Source organism: Siphateles boraxobius, unplaced genomic scaffold, assembly GCF_051911475.1.
Source record: "Siphateles boraxobius isolate OS27281-9 unplaced genomic scaffold, OSU_SipBor_1 50, whole genome shotgun sequence".
In the NCBI taxonomy this organism is placed as follows: Eukaryota; Metazoa; Chordata; class Actinopteri; order Cypriniformes; family Leuciscidae; genus Siphateles; species Siphateles boraxobius.
The window spans coordinates 2759206-2777618 of NW_027509142.1; the positions used below are offsets into that span (position 1 = coordinate 2759206).

The 18413-nt window shown below is 39.7% G+C and overlaps 1 protein-coding gene across 4 annotated transcripts in view; it reads left to right on the forward strand.

Moving 5' to 3' along the window:
- The window catches only part of nav1a (neuron navigator 1a), a 151701-nt gene that overhangs the window by 5782 nt on the left and 127506 nt on the right, over positions 1-18413 (forward strand). For all 4 annotated transcript variants that reach the window (XM_077204731.1, XM_077204732.1, XM_077204729.1 and 1 more), the window contains exons 2-3: positions 3897-4748; positions 6895-6983. In XM_077204731.1, coding sequence (XP_077060846.1) covers positions 3916-4748; positions 6895-6983 — 922 coding nt within the window. In that variant the 5' untranslated portion in view covers positions 3897-3915. The remainder of the gene's footprint in view (positions 1-3896; positions 4749-6894; positions 6984-18413) is intronic.

The following is an 18413-nucleotide window of genomic DNA, read 5'->3' on the forward strand; positions in this document are numbered from 1 at the left end:
GATGACCTCTCAGGTCTGCTAGGAAGTGTTTCAGAGCCTGGAACACCGCCAACATCTCTAGACAATTTATAAGCCGTGATAGATGATGGTCCTGCGACAGCCCTTGGGCTGGAGGACCACTCGTGACCGCCCCCCACCCTGTGAGGGAAGCATCCGTCGTTAGCGTTACGCGACGACAAAGAGCCCCCAACACAGGCCCTTTGAATAGGAACCAAGTTTCTTTCCACATGACCAGAGCACGAAGGCAGCGCCGCGTGACTTTGACCGTGCGGAGCGGATTTCCCCTCGGGGAGAATCCCTTGGTCCTGAGCCACCACTGTAGCGATCTCATGTACAACAGGCCGCAAGGTATAACGTCGGACGCTGCTGCCATCAGACCCGACAGTCTCTAAAACTGTTTTACAGTAAGTACCTGGCCTAGCTTTACTTGTTTCACAGCTGAGAGAATCGAAACGATGCGGGTCGGAGCGAGTCGCGCCTGCATCGAAACCGAAACCCAAACGACACCCAGAAAAGTGGTCTTCTGAGGAGATAATACACTTTTCTTTGCGTTCAGCCTCAACCCCAACTTCCTGATATGAACGAGAACGACATCTCAATGTCGAACCGCCATCTGCTCTGTTTGAGCTAAAATCAACCAATCGTTGATGTAATTGAGGACACGAACACCCTGAAGCCTCAGGGGCACTAGTGCTGCGTCCATGCATTTCGTGAAAGTGCGGGGAGATAAAGCTAGGCCAAACGGAAGAACCCTGTGCTGGTACACCTCACCCCCGAAGGCGAATCTCAGGAACTTCTTGTGTTGTGGAAGGATGGAAATGTGGAAGTACGCGTCCCTTAGATCTATCGTGACAGACCAGTCCTCGGATCTGATTTGTGACACGATCTGCTTGATAGAGAGCATCTTGAATTTTGGCTTCCCTACCGAGCGATTCAATAGGCGCAGGTCTACAATTGGACGCAACCCCCCATCCTATTTGGAACGATGAAATATCGGCTGTAATAGCCTGACTCCACACTGGGAGGAGGAACCCGTTCTATAGCCTCCTTTTGAAGGAGTGCTTTCACCTCTTGTTCCATAACCAGAGCCTGCTCGGGGCCCACCACTGTAGGCAGAACCCCTCTGAATCTTGGTGGACGACACCTGAATTAGATAGCATAATCCCTTTCTATTGTCTGCAGGACCCAATGAGATATTTTTGGAAGGCTTTTCCACTCTGCCAGAAATTCTACTAAGGGTACCAGTCTCTCGAGACTGGCCTCTGGTGTAACTTGAGCAGCAAACGCAGCGCCCTGTAACGGCACACCGGCAGGGAACAACTGGTCTAACTGCTCTGAAACCCTCCTCAGAGGGAGCGAGCGTCCCTCGGGAAATCGCTCGCTGGGACCGTCTGCGCCCCGGCATGATGGCGGGGTTGGCAGAACGGGCCCCTGAGGGCACCGAGGAAGAATGGGCACCGTAGAAAGAGGTGAACACCCTTTCCGCCTCGGTGGGGACCACCCTCAGTGTCCTGCGCGCCGTGGCGCCAGGACTTCTTCTTAGCCGAAGCCTTCTTAGCTAATATAACTGTCCTCAGATCAGTTCTATTACTGGGAGATTTCAGCTGAGAGTGCCGCGGCTGAGCCCACTGTCCAGCAGGGGGAGCACGAGACGCGACACTCTGCTTCAGTGCCCTATATGATGAGCTTGCAGACGGCCGCGGGCTGCTCCCGCCCAGCAGCCCCAGGGACATGAATTTTTAAAGGGAGAAATTTCTTAAAAGCTGTTGTTTGCTTTTCCTTCTCCTGGAATTTATCGATGACAGAATTTACAGCATCGGCAAATAAACCCTGGGGGGAGAGAGGAGTGTCTAAAAGGAAAGCTTTTTCTTTTTCTTTTATATTTGTCTGATTTAACCACAGATGTCTTTCTGCGGCCACCAGAGCTGCCATAGATCGACCCACTAGCTTGGCCGACTCTCTGGTTGCGCGCAGGGATAAATCAGCAGCCTGACGCAGTTCGCGAACCACGTCAGCACTGACCTCCTCACTCTCACTCACGTCCCTCAGCAGGTCAGCCTGGTATGCCTGCATAATAGACATAGTATGCAGACATGACGCAGCCTGACACGCCGCCGAATACGCTTTACCCACAAAAACCGAAATATTTCTAAGAGGCTTGGTGGGTAATGCCGGTGCCTTAACAGATGACGCAGCCTCGAGGGAGAGAAAACTCGCAAGCGTCTCTTCCACGCGAGGCATAGCCGAATAACCATATGATTTTGCCCCCACAATATTAGAATATGTTGAAGTCTGGGGACTAAACACTCTATATGACACCGGTTTTTTCCACGATTTCGACACCCCAGTGTGGAGATCGGGAAAAAACGCCAAACACCGGCGTGGAGGTTGCACTCGTGACGGCAAAAATCTCTCATCTAATTTTAATTTAGAAACAGACTCCTGTCTAGTCACTGGCCATACAATGCTGAGTTTTTCTACAGCTCTTGTTAATACCTCCACTAGCTCATCACCTTCGGGAGTGTAAGGTGGCGAATCCTCCACATCTCCCTCATTTATAACTGGTGCCTCAGCCCGAGCGGAAGAAACCGCAGCGCGTGCTTCCGAACACGGGACTGAGGCACTTTGATCTCACAGGTAATGGGAGAGATAAGGCAGAGCCCGTCTCTAACCCCGCTGAGAGATCCATCTGCGATCCCCACGATACGCGTCGTCGCTCTGCCTCGGCAAGAGCGGGACCCGAACCGCGGGGAGCGCGCACCGAACCGCTCTCCTCGAAGAGCGCCCGGCGGGAGCGGAGCGTCCTTAATGGCAGACGATCGCAATGCTCACAATCAGCTCCCTCGAGAGCTGACTGGGCATGCTGCACTCCCAAACAAACAACACAAAGAACGTGTGTATCCCCACTAGTAAAATAACGCGAGCAGGGAGGGACACACTTCCTAAACTGCTGTTCGTTCGCCATATCTCTCTTAATATATATATATATATATATATATATATATATATATATATATATATATATATATATATATATATATATATATATAAATTGTTTGTGTGGTGCAGAGTATGTAAAGACAGACAATATTCACACAGGGACAGATTCACATATAGCGCGACTGAAGGCACAGAAAGCTGTTGCGCTTGTGTTTATGGGGTGCTTTATAGTTTCCTGGTCGATGACGTCACCCGCCTATGACGTTCCATCTCTCCATTGGGCTGATTCCATACGTGCTTCATGACGCACAACGCAGGGGCGTTCCCACAGCGTTTCACGCAGCTCAAGTTCCCTTGAAAGGGAACTTGTTTTATTTTAAACCATAATTCAACAGTTTAATTAGGGAAGTTAAAGATTTCTCACCCCTTTTGTGTACAGGAAAGAAATATATTTGAAATGTGTACTATACAGATAGATATAGAGATCCAAACGTTTGTTTAAAATTGTACATCAAACCATTTTAACTCCGATATGGATCCAGAAATCTCACCATTTGTCAGACATCCCCATTTAAAGAAGTTACCACATATTCATATACTATATAATAGGACACTCCTGTCTTGCTGTTTAGAGTGTCTAAGGCCGTTTGCACCCTATAATTAGCAAACTTTCATCATATGCCGCTCTCTCACGGCCCTCGGCCTCATCCTGCTCGCCACAGACTCACATGTAGAATCCTCCTTATCATCCAGTATCACTAAGTTATCACTCAGATTGATTATGCAAGGGTTTTCCATCAACAAACCAATGGCTGTGGAGACGACACAATGGCATGCGTGTGCGCACTGTGTATGCAATTCAGGGTCAATCTTTAAAAAAAAAAAATGTTTTCCTAAAAAAGAGAACAGCTACACGCACTGATCTTCATGGTGTTTTCTTCTTCCTTTTTTCTCAGCATCTGACTTGGTGCCATCATGAGTGGGGGAGTGAATGTGAAGAGTCTTTCACGAGCCCAGCCGGGCTCCGGCATTCCTATGCACAGGACCAGACTCCCCTCCCCGAAACCTGAGCCCAAGTGCACCAACAGTGGCCTTCCAAGACCATCCACACACATCCCTGTTAGCAACAAAAGCCCCTGTAGTAGCAGCTCTACAGCTGTCTCCACCAAAGATATACTGAGGGACACCACCCTCAGAAACCAGCATCTGCTTCTAAGAGGCAGTCCACCTATTCAACGTTCTTCCATCAGTTCTCAAACACAGATCCAAGACTCTAGATCAGCCCATAACAGTCCACAAGTTCGACGGAAAGTGTCCCCACTTTCAAGGGGTCATCTGTATGGGTCCAAGACAGAGAGTATGCTTGACCTTCAGTCCAATGGCAACAAGAACTTCCAGAGTGGGATCTTTTGTTCTCAGACAGGACGAATGGACAATGTTAACAGCTTGATCTCAGAAGAACTCAAGTGCCACGAGGAAAGGGCTGCTTCTGGAAGCAGTCAAAGCAAGACGGGTATCCCTTCGTTCAGATTTAGTAACAAAAACTTGAGGCCTGGTCCAGGAGCCACTAACGTTGATACAAGTCTCCTCAGAGTCCGTAGAGAGAGAGTGTCCCTGCAGAAGAGTGCCTCCAGTAGCTTCTCAGATGAGGAGATGTGCACCCCAGATGACCTCAGCCCGGAGGTCCCACAGAGATCACCACCTGAGGCTATTGTAGTCCCTAAACACGACGCATCTAGTGTTGAACTGCTCAAAGCCAAACAGACACCGAAGGTCAATATGGCGGCCGTGGCACCTTTCAGATACAGGTAAGTTATGAAAAATATACTGAAGGAGGGGAGCACTGTTATGATCAAAACATCAGTTTAGACCACAACCAAAAAAAAAAAAAAAAAGACCCAGCTAGTTTATTCTAGTTAGTGCAGAGTTAGTAAAATGTTGACCTAATTGTTCATAATGTTTTTTTCTAGTACAGCTTTTTGACCAAGGAGGGCTTGCTAGTAAAGCTAGTCAAGAATTGTGATTGGGGACATCAGCCCCTAATGCTGAAGACTGATATGTAAAACACAACATATGCTAGTGACTGTCAGCATCCTTGTTCACATAAAAATCTTTGTTGATCCTGGAACAACATTCCAATCAACCAATCAGATTTGAGGGATGGTTACTGTTAATGTCAAGTTTAGGCTTATACCCAGGCTTCTACATCAGTGTTATTCACCATAATTTCCCTCTGATTTCAGGAATAACTTATGGGTAGTTTTAGGTTTATAGGTAGGGATAGTTTTAGGACTATGTTTTTGGACAGGAATGTTGTTGATCCAGGAACATGTTTTACTTGGAAAAATCATGGCGATCGTACAACAGCTTGTCACTGGGAGAGTACACTTAAAGGGGCAACTTTGTATCTTACCTATGCCTAAAATGAGTCCTTTTCTACTTGTAATTTTTCCAGGGCTGAATCAGTCAAGAGGTTTTCTGTCCCGCTCTCAGATACTGTGTTGCTCTTGCTTAAAAGCTTCTCCTGCCAGCATGAACACTCTTTGAATTATCTGCCCTTTAAAGGGAAAACTTTGTATCCCTAAAATGTGCATATTAGTACCTTAGAGTAGTAATATGTACCCATAAGGTACCACTAAGAAGGTATACATTTTGAAGGTACGTTTCCGACTACTGCGAAAATGCCAAGCTTTTGCACCTCTAAAAGTAGAATTTGTGGGGGGGGAAATCTGAGAGTGCACTTTTAATCCTGGGCTAAAAAGTCCTGCTCATATGAACTGGAGTCAAGACCATCATCAAGAGGGGATGCACACTAAGGTCACCTATGATTGACAGTTATTAAAGCAGTTTCATTTGAGACATAGAATATTGTTAACCATGTAAATATGCAAATAAGGGCAAACCCCAGGGTTTACAAATGTCTAAAATCTTGAAACCCGACTCCTCAGAATTATTTCACTTAGATCACTCAAGATAAATCAGGATTGCAATAGGATTACATTAAGCTGTTTTTAAAATTGATTCTGGGTGAACACTTGCAAGTGTGAAAAGTCCAAAAGAAAAATGATCAGGATGAACAATGGAAATTCCAAATCTTGCAGAAACTTAAATGAAAATGCACTACAGTATATCCTTCCAACTAGCTAGTGTGTAAGACATTTAATCAGGGACTTATTTTATTTATTTTATCAGCATATCAGTTTTCAAAATTTGTTTATCAAATTGTCTTGTTTTAACGGTTTGTACATGTACTGCATTACATGGTTTGTTATTTCTCCAGCAGTTCAATTCTGCTGCTGCATAAATTGTCTTCTCTCTATCGGTCTTCACGCCTGTCTGTGCCCAGCCCAGCCCACTCTCTCTCTCTCCGTCTCTTTTGTCTCTTTCACTCTTTTTCTCCCTATTTCATCCAGTTTTGACCAATATGACAGGCCATCACTTACGCTGACAGATTAGCCTCCTTTTCCACTCGTAATCTTTCCAGCAATGAATCAGTCAAGCGGTTTAAGTTTCTGTCCCACTCTCAGAGACAGTGTCACTGCTGCCCTGCGTATGCCTGCTGGGAATTATGGGGCATAGTAGATGGTTAAAAAGCTTCTCCTGCCAGCATGAACACTCTCAGAATTATCTGCTCTAATGAGTCAGTGCAGTGGACACCCGGTGGGCACAGGATACACTGGCATGTTAGAGTAACTGAATATAAACCAGACATTACAGTGACAAAGCTGCTGTTTGAAAATAGCACTGAACATTGATCATTTTCAGATTGTAATTGCTTAAATGGTTAAGAGTCAGGGAGAAATACCAATTATGCTGCATCTGAACTTATAGGCTGGCGTTCAGTGAAATAACACCTGCATATTTGCACATTTCCAAGGAACAGAGTTGGTGTTTGGTAATGAGGCTCTGGGAAATTGTGTAATTGTCTTATTCTTTTCATTTTGTTTTATAAAGGCAGCAGATTGAGGAAGACATATCTCTGGATGACTTCAGTGACTGTTCCTCTGACTCAATAGAAGTCTGCTGTGATGACCTCAATACTGGTGAGTTGTTTGCACTCTCCTTTGTTTATTATATTTTGCATAGGCTTTAATATTAATCATATTGTCCAACGGTCTTTTTTAGTTTACGTTCACATAACAAAGCCAAAGTGATGTGGAACTGTTTAAATCCATTTTTATTTTTTATTAAAAAATAAATTGGTGACCTTTTAAATATGACCAATATGAGATGCTCCTAAACTGACCCAGCATGCATAAAACTAGCCTGGCATGCACCTTATTTCAAAAATCTCAATAAAATGTACAATAAATGTACTATCAATGTTAGGCACCAGTCTTAACACTTGTAATTCATAAAAAAAACTCTATACACCTGTTGCATTCCCGTTGGAACATAATCTTATAAAACAGTCATAACTTGAATGAATGTGCAAACATTTTGAAGTTTTGAATTTTACCATGTTTTTACTACATTTACACCCTTTTATTATTTAAAACATTAAGAAATGCTTGAAGAACTACAGCAAAAATCAGTGTAATATGATAATTACTCGTATGAACTCAATTGACTTCAAGAGATTTAATTGAACTTATAATTCATGAAAAGCAAGTGTCACATTTGTGACCTGATGTACATCATTATATATTTTTTAATGAATATATTTTGTGCATTTCCGTTTAATATTTTATATAGTTAAATTTGTCAATTATTTTATAATTCAGGCCAAGGGTAAATCAATTGTGCAATTACATTGAGTTTGATTGACTTAAAAATTATATAAATTCTGACATTTCACACATGACTTCTGAAATTTCTCTTATGAATTTCTGACTGTTCTAACTAAAATCACATTGCAAAAAAAAAAAAAAAAAAAAAAGTGATAATTTGATTTAATTCCATGTATATAAATTTGAAATTAAGATTTACCAGATTGGAAATTCCAAGCAATTTTTGATGTTCAAACCCAAATATGTGGTGATGGAAGATTTGAGCAACGTCGATGTGAATTTGAGCCACTGCGGTGTGGATTATTGAACTAAAGTAAAAGATCAAAACCTTTCCTTGGCGTTTATTGGAACCCTAATAGTTGAGGACAGAGAGCATTAAATCTGTCCTTCCTTCTACTTTCTGGCCTAATTCTCCATCTCTGAGTGCCCTGTTGCCTGTGGCGGTGGGTGCGTGGCGCAGTGAGAGAAAGCAGGCAAAGAGAGCGATAGCTGCAGGATTTCCACTCCCTGCAAAGAGAGTGAATGCAGCGTTCACAAAGACTGTCTTCACCCCACTGCTCTAACTGACAGCCTGGCCTAGCCTGACCCTCACTCAGACATGATGCCAGCTAGACCACCCCAACTGCAGACGGAGAGTTCAGCTGTACTCTACACTGTTAAATATAAAGGTTACAAAAAAGGGTTTACAGTCTGATGCCATAGAATAACATTTTTAAACTCCAAAGATGCTTTGTTTAAGCTTGTGAAAGTAAGTGTTGCCTTTACCCAAAACAGCCTAGCAACTACCTATCAATTTCTCAACAAGTATAACAATGATTCACGAGTCTTTGGATAAATTAATCTACTCTAAAGAACAATTAAAGAACCAAATGTTAACCTGAATGTTTAACTAATAGCTGTGTTTTTTGGCAATATGTTGGTTATATTTCTAATGGAATGTGTTAACAGTGTAAACAGCGTTTATGAACCCAGAGTATTGAGCATTGAGCTATCTGAGTGTGTTTATTAGTGTGTATTAGCAATGAGCAGTGTGTGTGTGTGTGCGTGTGTGTGTGTGTGTGTGTGTGTGTGTGTGTGTGAGAGAGAGAGAGAGAGAGAGAGAGAGAGAGTGTGTTAGCGATGAATGATCTAAGTGTTGTGAGTTAGTGATGAGTGATCTGAGAGCGTAAGTGTTATGGTGAGTGGGCTCAAGGGTTTCATCAGGTTTGCGATCAGATCCACCCCTGAGAACCGACAAAAGCTGATCTGCAGATTGAATTACACTTTTCCCATTTCAACATCTGCCGGCTTCCTTCCCCTCAGATGGTTGACACACAAACACACTCAAATGTACTCAGACAATACATTGCTCCTCTCTCTCTCTCTCTAACACACACACACACACACAGACACACAGGTTTGTTTTGCTATCCTTGTGAGGACATTCCATAGGCGTAATGGTTTTTATACTGGACAAACTGTATATTCTGTCCCCATACACTGCCCCTATCCCTAAACCTACCCGTCACAGGAGACTGCATTTTTACATTTTTAATAAAACACTGCTTAGTATGTTTTTAAAGCCATTTGAAATATGAGGACTCATGAAATGTCCTCATATTTCACATTCAAGTTGTAATACCAGTGTAATACCCATGTCATTATACACATTTGTATCCTCACAAATCACAAAAACAAACACACACACACACACACACACACACACACGCACACACACGCACACACACGCACACACACGCACACACACACACACACACACACACACACACACACACACACACACACACACACACACACACACACACACACACACACACACGGCCAAGAACTGCACTAAACATGTGCTTTGATTCTTGAACTTTGAAGCATTAAATCTGAAGTTTGTATTTTTTTGTGCCAATGGTGTCAGTCTCATCAGAGGCTTAGAAAACGTTTATTGGAGTGGCCACAGTAGCCATCATGTTGAGATCACATGATGGACTGTGTCTTGCAGTTTGAAGGTAGTAAACACAAACTTACAGACTTCAGAAACGTCAGTGATTCAGAGCTAATGCCGTTTCATAAGTTGTTAGTTGAGTTGTTAGTTTCATAAGTTGTTAGTTGTCAATATGATTTTTCCATTGGCTTTTGGATTATCGCAGAAAACAAGGTCTGTGACCAACAAAAGTTTGATTATTACACGTTTTGTTCATCATGATAATCTTCACAAACTTTTCTGAAGCTTAAATACAATCAGCAGAAGTAAAAAGCTAAATGTAGGCTTTAAATAAAATACATCAAGGTTGCATGACTTCAACATCACCATCATTAGCCTTCAGTCTTTATTTAAAAACATTTTCCCTGAAAGTTTGAGATATAATAGTTTGCAAGAGTGTGATTATAAACACAATGAGGCTGTAAAAGCTGTAGTCTTATTTATCCACTTGTTAGCAACCTCCCTTTTCAAGACAAGTAAAACCTTTAAGAAAATCTCATGTATTTTACAGTATGTCTTTGAATAAACATGAAAATATCTTGAACTTGTGTTCACCACAGACATTTTTTTTCAGTCCAAAAACCCTTCAGGACAATGGAACTAAAATGCTAAATTTGGTTTTGACATAGACAAATACATAATTCTTGCAGCACTCTATTGGAGTGGGTGAAAATATAAACATGGCCATTCATGTTCAGAATTAGCAGGCCTTGTTTTTTTTTTTCTTCTTTTTTTCTCAAGTTTCTTCATTGATGACCTTCTAAACATAGCAGCTGAGAGCATCTGACAAAATAACATTTTTGCAAGAAAATGTTAAATTCACTCTATTAGATTTTTGATCAGAGACCAATTTAAAGATGCACATTTAATTTCCAAATACTGTACGTTCACCTTTAACCAAAAAATTAGGAAGAGCTTAGTCTCAGAAGCTGATGCTGGATTTCACCTAATATTTGCAAATGTGAACTCTATTTTTAACATTAGATTGTATTGTTATGTGTCTATGTGAAGTGTAATCCCTTTGTTTGGTATTTTCCTAAATCTCATGGCAGCTTTGGTAAATGCTTCTAGGATAGAAGACCAAAAGCTGCCAGATCTGGATTTATGGCAAGTAATTGGGAGAAAATCCTGATTTGAGCGTCTATGCTTGCTCGTTTTTGGCAGATTGCAGGCATCAAGGCCGAATTAATTTTTAGCATATGGCAAGGAGAGGGAGGCAAAACCGGACCCACTGGCTGAAAGACAAATCGCAAATCACCACTGGCCTCTTTTTAAAGTTGACTCTCCAGATTTGACTTCTCCAGCATGCATATTTCATCTGCTGAATTTAAGAATCAGAAGTGAAATAGAGTGCATGTGACTTGACATCAAAAATTGCTTTACATGCAAATACATAATGATGAACGTATGCCAGCTAACCCTATTAACACATGTTTACCCAGAAGCCTATCAGATTTGAGGAAATTATCCCTGTTGCTTGTTAATCGTTTGTTTTGGCACCCCAGTCGCTCACTGTTTTAATATACTTTATTTTGCTTGATCTTAATCCCGGGTTTGAACCTGTTTCAAAGCTTAGATTCTCTGAGAAATGTTTAGCGCACCTCATAAAGCCTGACATGGACTGTTTGTACAAAGAGAGAGGAACATTTTTTTTTAATGGAATCTCACATCATGTTGATACTTGAGACTGGGCATTGAAAAACAGGTGCTCTTGGGAAACTTTTCCAGTATACATACTAATTGTCTTGATGCCAGGAGGGACGAGAATCAACATGGATGGTGTGCATTTGTGGCTGTGTATCCTTATGCTCAGTTTGGCATGCACACTTGTTTTAGTAAAAGCGTGTGAATGTTAGCATGCTAACTAGGCTTTTGTATTTTCTAAAGAAAACATAAGTGGTGGGTGCACATGCAAAAGTCACTGCCCACAATGCAAGGGTGATTGCTATGGTTTTGTGATGTGGTTATTAATGTGTTCACATTTTAATTTCAATTTGTTATGTGGTTGCCAGGGTGTTGCTATGCAGTTATGCAGGTGCTGCTTTGTTGCTGTGTTCTGTGTATTTGCCAGGGGTGCGTTTCGCAAAAGCATAGCAAACTATGGTCACAAGTTCTGTCGTTATCTGCATAGTTCATTGAGTCTGTGTTTCCCGAATCTATAGTTCCGACGAACATCCGCAAAACAGCTCTTGACCTGTGGTTAGAAACATAGTTTTTTGTTTCGAAAACGAATTTGCGCCAATACAACGCTATCTCACGACCGATTCGTACAAATTCGTACAAGTGATTAAAAGGGGGCTAATTCGTGGGTTTAGGTTTAGGGGCGGGGTCGGGGGTAGGTATTTCGTTAGAATTCATACTAATTTGGCAACTCGTAAAATATGTAGGATTTAGCCAAAATGTAATGAATTCATACGATTCGTATGAACTGGTACGAATTAGCCGCCTTGTAAAATGTATACGAATTGCGGTAAGATCGGGTTTGGCAATATGGTTTCGGGAAACAGTCTTGACTAGCTAGTTGATTTCTTCAATGATGCATCGTACTATGGTAGTTAAGCAGCGAGTTATATTGTTGTTCGCGAAACATGCCCCATAAGCGTTGCTTTGCGCAGTGTTATTTTAGTATTATCTAGATATTACTATTGTATTAATTGATATTTTAAATTCAGCTCTTTTATATTTTTTTAATTTAAATGTAAGTTTACATTTTATTATTTGTAATGTGCTTTTGTCATTAGTTTTTTTTTTATGGAATCTTGTTTCCACCACAGAATAATAATAAAAAATAAATAAAAAAACGCAATTGCGACACAATACTGACTTTCCTTCTCAGAATTGCGAGTTATAAAGTCAAAATTTCATGATAAAAAGTCGCAATAATCTTTTTTATTTTTTTATTCTGTGATATTCTGACTTTATAACTCGCAATAAAAAAAGATAAACGATAACATTCACTATTCAATTTTTTATCTTTTAGTTTTATTCCGTGGTGGAAACAAACTTCCATAGTTTTTAAATAATTATAATATATATTTTTTTATTTTATTTTAGTTTTAGTTTCATAATTTTAGTACTAACTTTTAAATAAGTTAAAACTTATTTTATTCAGTTAGTAGTTGCCAAGGCATCATTTGCCATTCTCGTTTAAGTTTAAGTTTGTCCATCTAATTTTTATATTTTATTTCAGCTTAATTTCAATTAAAAAAAGTGGTTTTTGTTTTAATGAACAATCAACACTGGCTATGTGGTCGCTTAGGTGATCTGAGTGATTTTATCACATTACTACACTCTTAAATAAATGTTCTTTACTTGCATCAATGGTAGGAAGAACCTCCAAGCACAGGATTTTTTAACAGCACTGCAGAAAAGGAACTTTTTAGTGGAAAAAGGTTCTTCAGATTATTAGAAATGTTATTCTGTTCACTGAAAGGTTCTTTGGGTAACCAAAAAAGGTTCTTATATTGAAAATCACATGTGAATCCACTTTTTGAACCTTTATTTTAAGAGTTTACGGTGTTTCACTTTCACTTTAATACCCTTAAATTGCACCAAGTCAGATAACAAGAGGTCAGCCATCCATCAGTCACCAGTGATCACAGTGGTCATCAGATAACAATGCTACAGTGGTACATCCTAGTCCTACAAAACGGGGCTAACCAACCATGGCAGAGACACAGATAGAGATTAAACATTAGGGCTCAGCTGCACAGACGGGATATCGCCGTTTGCCAAAGCAAGATATAGAAGGCTTCAGTGACAGACATGATATTTACATCACTTCCATTTCATGATTCCACTGTCACATGTAATCTAATTTGGTTTTGTTTTCTCTGTGTTCTGTTCCCATTTTTGCCTGCTTGATTTGCTAAATAGTTTCCATGGTTCTTAATTAGTTTACACCTGTTCTATTTCAGTCAATCATCCCCATGTATTTAAAGTCCTCCTGTGGTGGCTTTTAATGTTGTTTATATTTATATGTGGTGTTTTTAATATGCTTTAATACAAACCATGTGCTAATTCATAAGTCAACGCCATTGCTGAGTATTTTCTCTTTAAAACAGCAGTGAATCAAAGACAATCTCAAAAACACGGTTTGAAATCACTGGTGTTTCTGACGTCACAAAATACCTTGTAACCAAGGTAGTTTGCACAGTGTCACAACAAAGCCGCCAAGTGTACAACGATAATGAAATGAAAACAGGGAGCCACACTATAAATAAATTGAGTATTTATTTATTTATATTCATTTTGCCACATTTAACTTTGTTGAACTTTCACAAACAATGTTGGAATTTAAATGTCAAAGTATGATTATCTTTCACATTTTAAACTAAGCATTGATTAATTGTTTTTTATTATTATTAAAAAGCCTGTTTTCATGCAATAAACCCTTTAAAATGTAATTTTGAGGTCGTTTTTATTATTAATAATAATAATTTTGCATGCAGCAGCTGCAAACAAATATAATTCAATAGCAATTACATTATTTATTTATTTATTTATTTATTTATTTATTTATTTATTTATTTATTTATTTATTTATTTTTTGCTTGCAAAACTGTTCAGCCCTTTCATATATCTCTATCCATATTATTGATCCATATTAGAAGGATGATTGGATGAGAGATGGATGTATGGATATCTATCTATACAGATGTACAAAAAATATCAAACTATACAGATAAAATAGTACTGAATTATGTAACACACAATGCCTTATGTAACCCCTCTGTCTGTTACAGTTAACCCCGCATATGGGGCAAGTTGTAACATTTGCACTTCTGTGACTTTCAGTGAAACTGTACGAAAATGGTAGGTCTTAGAAAAAAAAAACGTTAAGTGTTCATTTGTAGCAGAGATGTTGCTTGTGTAAAAAAAAAGATGAATCTAATCTAATTATTTTTTTTATTATTGAGCCAAAACCAAAATGTGTTGGGTTGTGCCCCGCGCCCCGCTATACTAAATGAGACATGGGTGCGGTTACATTCAAGCTATTTTAAGGCATGAAGACATTTTTTTCAAGGAACGTTTTGTGTCTTTTGGTGATCAAAGATGAATTTTAAGGGATAAAATTATTGACTACAGGGAGACTTTTAGCCTTCAGTTTCCTGTTTTCCATTGTCTATGTTAAAAGGGTGGTAAAACGTATTTTTTCGAAGGCTTGATTGTGTTTGTGGGGTGCACTTTAACATTTGTTCATGCTTCGTTTTTTAAAAATTGCATTATTTTCCATATATTTCACCTTTATTCTACACTGCTCTGTCCCTCCTTGTAAAAACGGTCTGATGGTTTCCGGGTTCTATGAAGCCAGTCCCTCAAAAATACGGAATGGGCTCAGATTGGTTAGCTGGCTCAGTGTGTTGTGATTCGCTAACTGTCTAGTGCACGTATTCCGGAAACGTCACGCCCTTGCCTTTACCGGTACTTCATGCTTTGGTGTATTATAAACAATGGCGTCAATAAAACCAATCGGATCCGGGGAAACGTTAGTGAAGATGATCGAGCAGAACCTGTTCAAGAACGGCTGTCAAACGATCCAACAAATTATACTACAGTCCTCAAAGGGATTTTTTTGAGTAAAGACTGCGGATCTATAGTGATCGTTTCTGACTGTATGGCACCGTTACTTTTGTATTTTTAGAACGATTGTAGACAAATATCTGTCGACAGAACTATTAACCCAAAACGAACACTAAACATCGGCTGCCAAATCAAACACAGAACCATGTTTAGCATGCCTGTAGATAAACAAGCATGCAGATAAACATAAAAGTTTGAATCAAAGAATAATTTACACTAATTCCAAGTTTTTTTTAAATATAAATTAATTCATTTAAAAGAAGAGAGTTCAAGCTTCATTATGGAAAAACACTCGTGCCTGTATGACAAGTATTCGCGGAAATGCAGTTAATTTTCGGACGCGTTTCAGAATGGACTTCACTGACAGAGAGAAGGCAAAACTAGGATCATGTTTATTTTTCTTTATTTGACTAAAAGCACAATACTTTGTTTATATTGTGAGTATACACACAAAAAATACACACTTAACATGATCGAATGATGTATAACACTAACACATAAGATTAAAATCAACAGAGTATTTTGAGTCTCTTTTGCACAGATAAGAAAAAAAGCGAGACTATCGCGCCGGCGTGATAGCAGACCTCAGAGGGTTAATAAAAAGTTTGTAACGTTGGGTGTTTGTCGGATAACGTTAAGTATGAATGAGCATTTAACAAACCAGCAGAGCCAAAAAGCGTTGTCATTTGTTTACTTCCTTGCTACAACGTACAATTAACAATACGAACTATTACAGGAAAACACATAGACGAAAAATAAATCATACTTACAGGTTGTGGCCCCTAAACAACAGCTTCTGTTCTTAAAGTTGGAACTGCTCCATCTTTCAGCACAAGCCGTTGTGCGAATCCTGCATTGAGCTCGCGAAGATTGTGAAAGCTTTCCTCCGTAACGTGCAGCAGAGAGAGCAAGATTTGGGTCATAATTATGAGGGACCGAGTTAAAAATAAATTGTTACCATTGATCCCTAACTCCCTCGTCCCTAGGAAGGCTGAACAAAGTGGACCTGCAACTGGGATGAAAATAACAGCAGCGTTTCGACGCCATTGCGACAACTCATCTCCAAAACAGCAATATAAAATGGCCTCGCCCCGCTTATTAAGTATTCTCGGAGGAGAGGTTTATGTAAATAATGGGATATGCTGACGTCAGCAAACCCGGAGGAATGTCGTGTAGTCCAAAACCGGTCGTTTGCTGTAGTACTTAGAAATTGTTTTTTTGAAAGCAAATATGTCCCTTTGCTTTGAACTTTGAGCGCTGTAACTTTGCACATGTTGTTTATGCTCAAACAGCAACATTACACACTAGCTAAAGTTAGAAAAGTGAAATCGTGTTTTACCACCCCTTTAAGTGATTGTGTTACATTATTCTCCAGCGATCTCCTGTGTTTTAGCAAAGACTATAGAATAAAACAAGGCACGTCACTCGTATTGTTTTGAATGGGGAAAAGTGCAAGGTTCAATATGGCGGAATAAGTCCCGCCTTCAAATTAGAGCCAATCACCAATTGGTAAAGTCATCGTGTCACTTCAGCTGCCGTTAGAAGCTCTGGTTCCTATAGAAACAGACGCAAGCTTCTACTGCGCATGCGCATTAGCTTGAATGAGCCTGAAAAATTTTGTTTTCTGTTATGATTCGAGCATTTAGAAACAGTTGCCGTCAGATTTCATTGGTGATTTCAAATTTAATCGTAAGCTTAATGAACAGTTTTGGAGAATTTGATGTTTCCCTATTCAAAGAGATAGGAGCTCCACTTTCATGCCCGAGAGGCGTTTCAAAGATGGCCGCCGAGTGAAATGACTTGTCTTAAAGGGACTTTGGTTTTAGTTAGTGAGTTATAATAAAGACAATTTTGTTTTCTACTCCTTTGCCATGCGATTCTTATACAACCTACGCCTGACAAAACTACTGTATAAGAGTCGCACAAGGACACGCATTAAGACATTTTTAATAATGTGTCCGGCTCATTTCATGCCTGCTTTGTCTCTTTGGGTCAGTGCTTTGGAAAAGGAAGCCCATTGAGTGAGCAGTGCTCATTTAGGGAGCAGACATCATAGTTTGGCACTAATCGTAAAGTAAGAATTGCATTCTAATGCAAATGTTCTTGTAACACGTAGGCCAATAAGATAATCAGAGATGACTCCATTCAGGGCCTTATATTATATACTATAGTATAGAATAGAATAGAATAGAGTAGAATAGAATAGAATAGAATAGAATAGAATAGAATAGAATAGAATAGAATAGAATAGAATAGGATTTTTTTTTTTTTTTTGCAGATTGCCTGAGAAAAAATGTTTTCATTTCTGGAAGGGTAATTTTTTTGGCTCAGAACATTGCCTGACAGCCTGCGGGAGTGTTTTTCTTTAAGGTCATCTTGTACTTTTGAATCCAGTAGAACATTGCAGTTTATTTGAAAAGAGATAGCATGGTCCGTTGACACTTTACACTGCTGAGAGGGACAGTATAGAGAAATGTGCTTCCTATTTCCTATAATAACCATCTTTTACAGACATAAAAAGAAGTATAGCATGTGAGGGAGTAGTATGTTTAAGATACTACAGGAATTGATGAATACACATGAGTAGGTAGCCAATGAAGTAGAGGTCATGAATCTATGGCCCAGCATTAGTCTGGATTGTAGAGAGGATTTCCTCCTAGTTCCTCTGGTCTCTGTGGCTTTGTTTGGAAACATCGGCCCTTGGACTGAGTCATAATCGGGTGTGGTGTAGTTTAACCGTGCATCAGTAATAACCTTTTCCTTTTTAAGAAAGGTTTAACAACTGAAAACAGTAAACAGATATGCTTACTTTTAGCCAAAGAGATACATTTATTCAACTAAGTGTTATGTGAATTTTAGACAGAACTTTTGGCTAAAGCTGAATGAAATTAATGCATAATCAACTTATAAGGTTTTGCTTTCTTTGCCTTCTATATTGCGGGAATTTTGGACACTTATGGTCATGGTAACGGTGATGGAAAAATTAATTTTATAAAATAATTCTCTAAAGGTTCTAGTGCAGTCTTGTTCTGGAAAGTTGTTTAAGTAGCAGTGTCTCAATTCTCCCCATGGGGAAATTACAGAATAGATTTCAAGGCAGATCAATTATACACTGAAAAAAAATGTAGGGTTTACTTTGAAACTATTTTCACTCAGAAATGTTTTCGTAATTTCACAAAGAAATG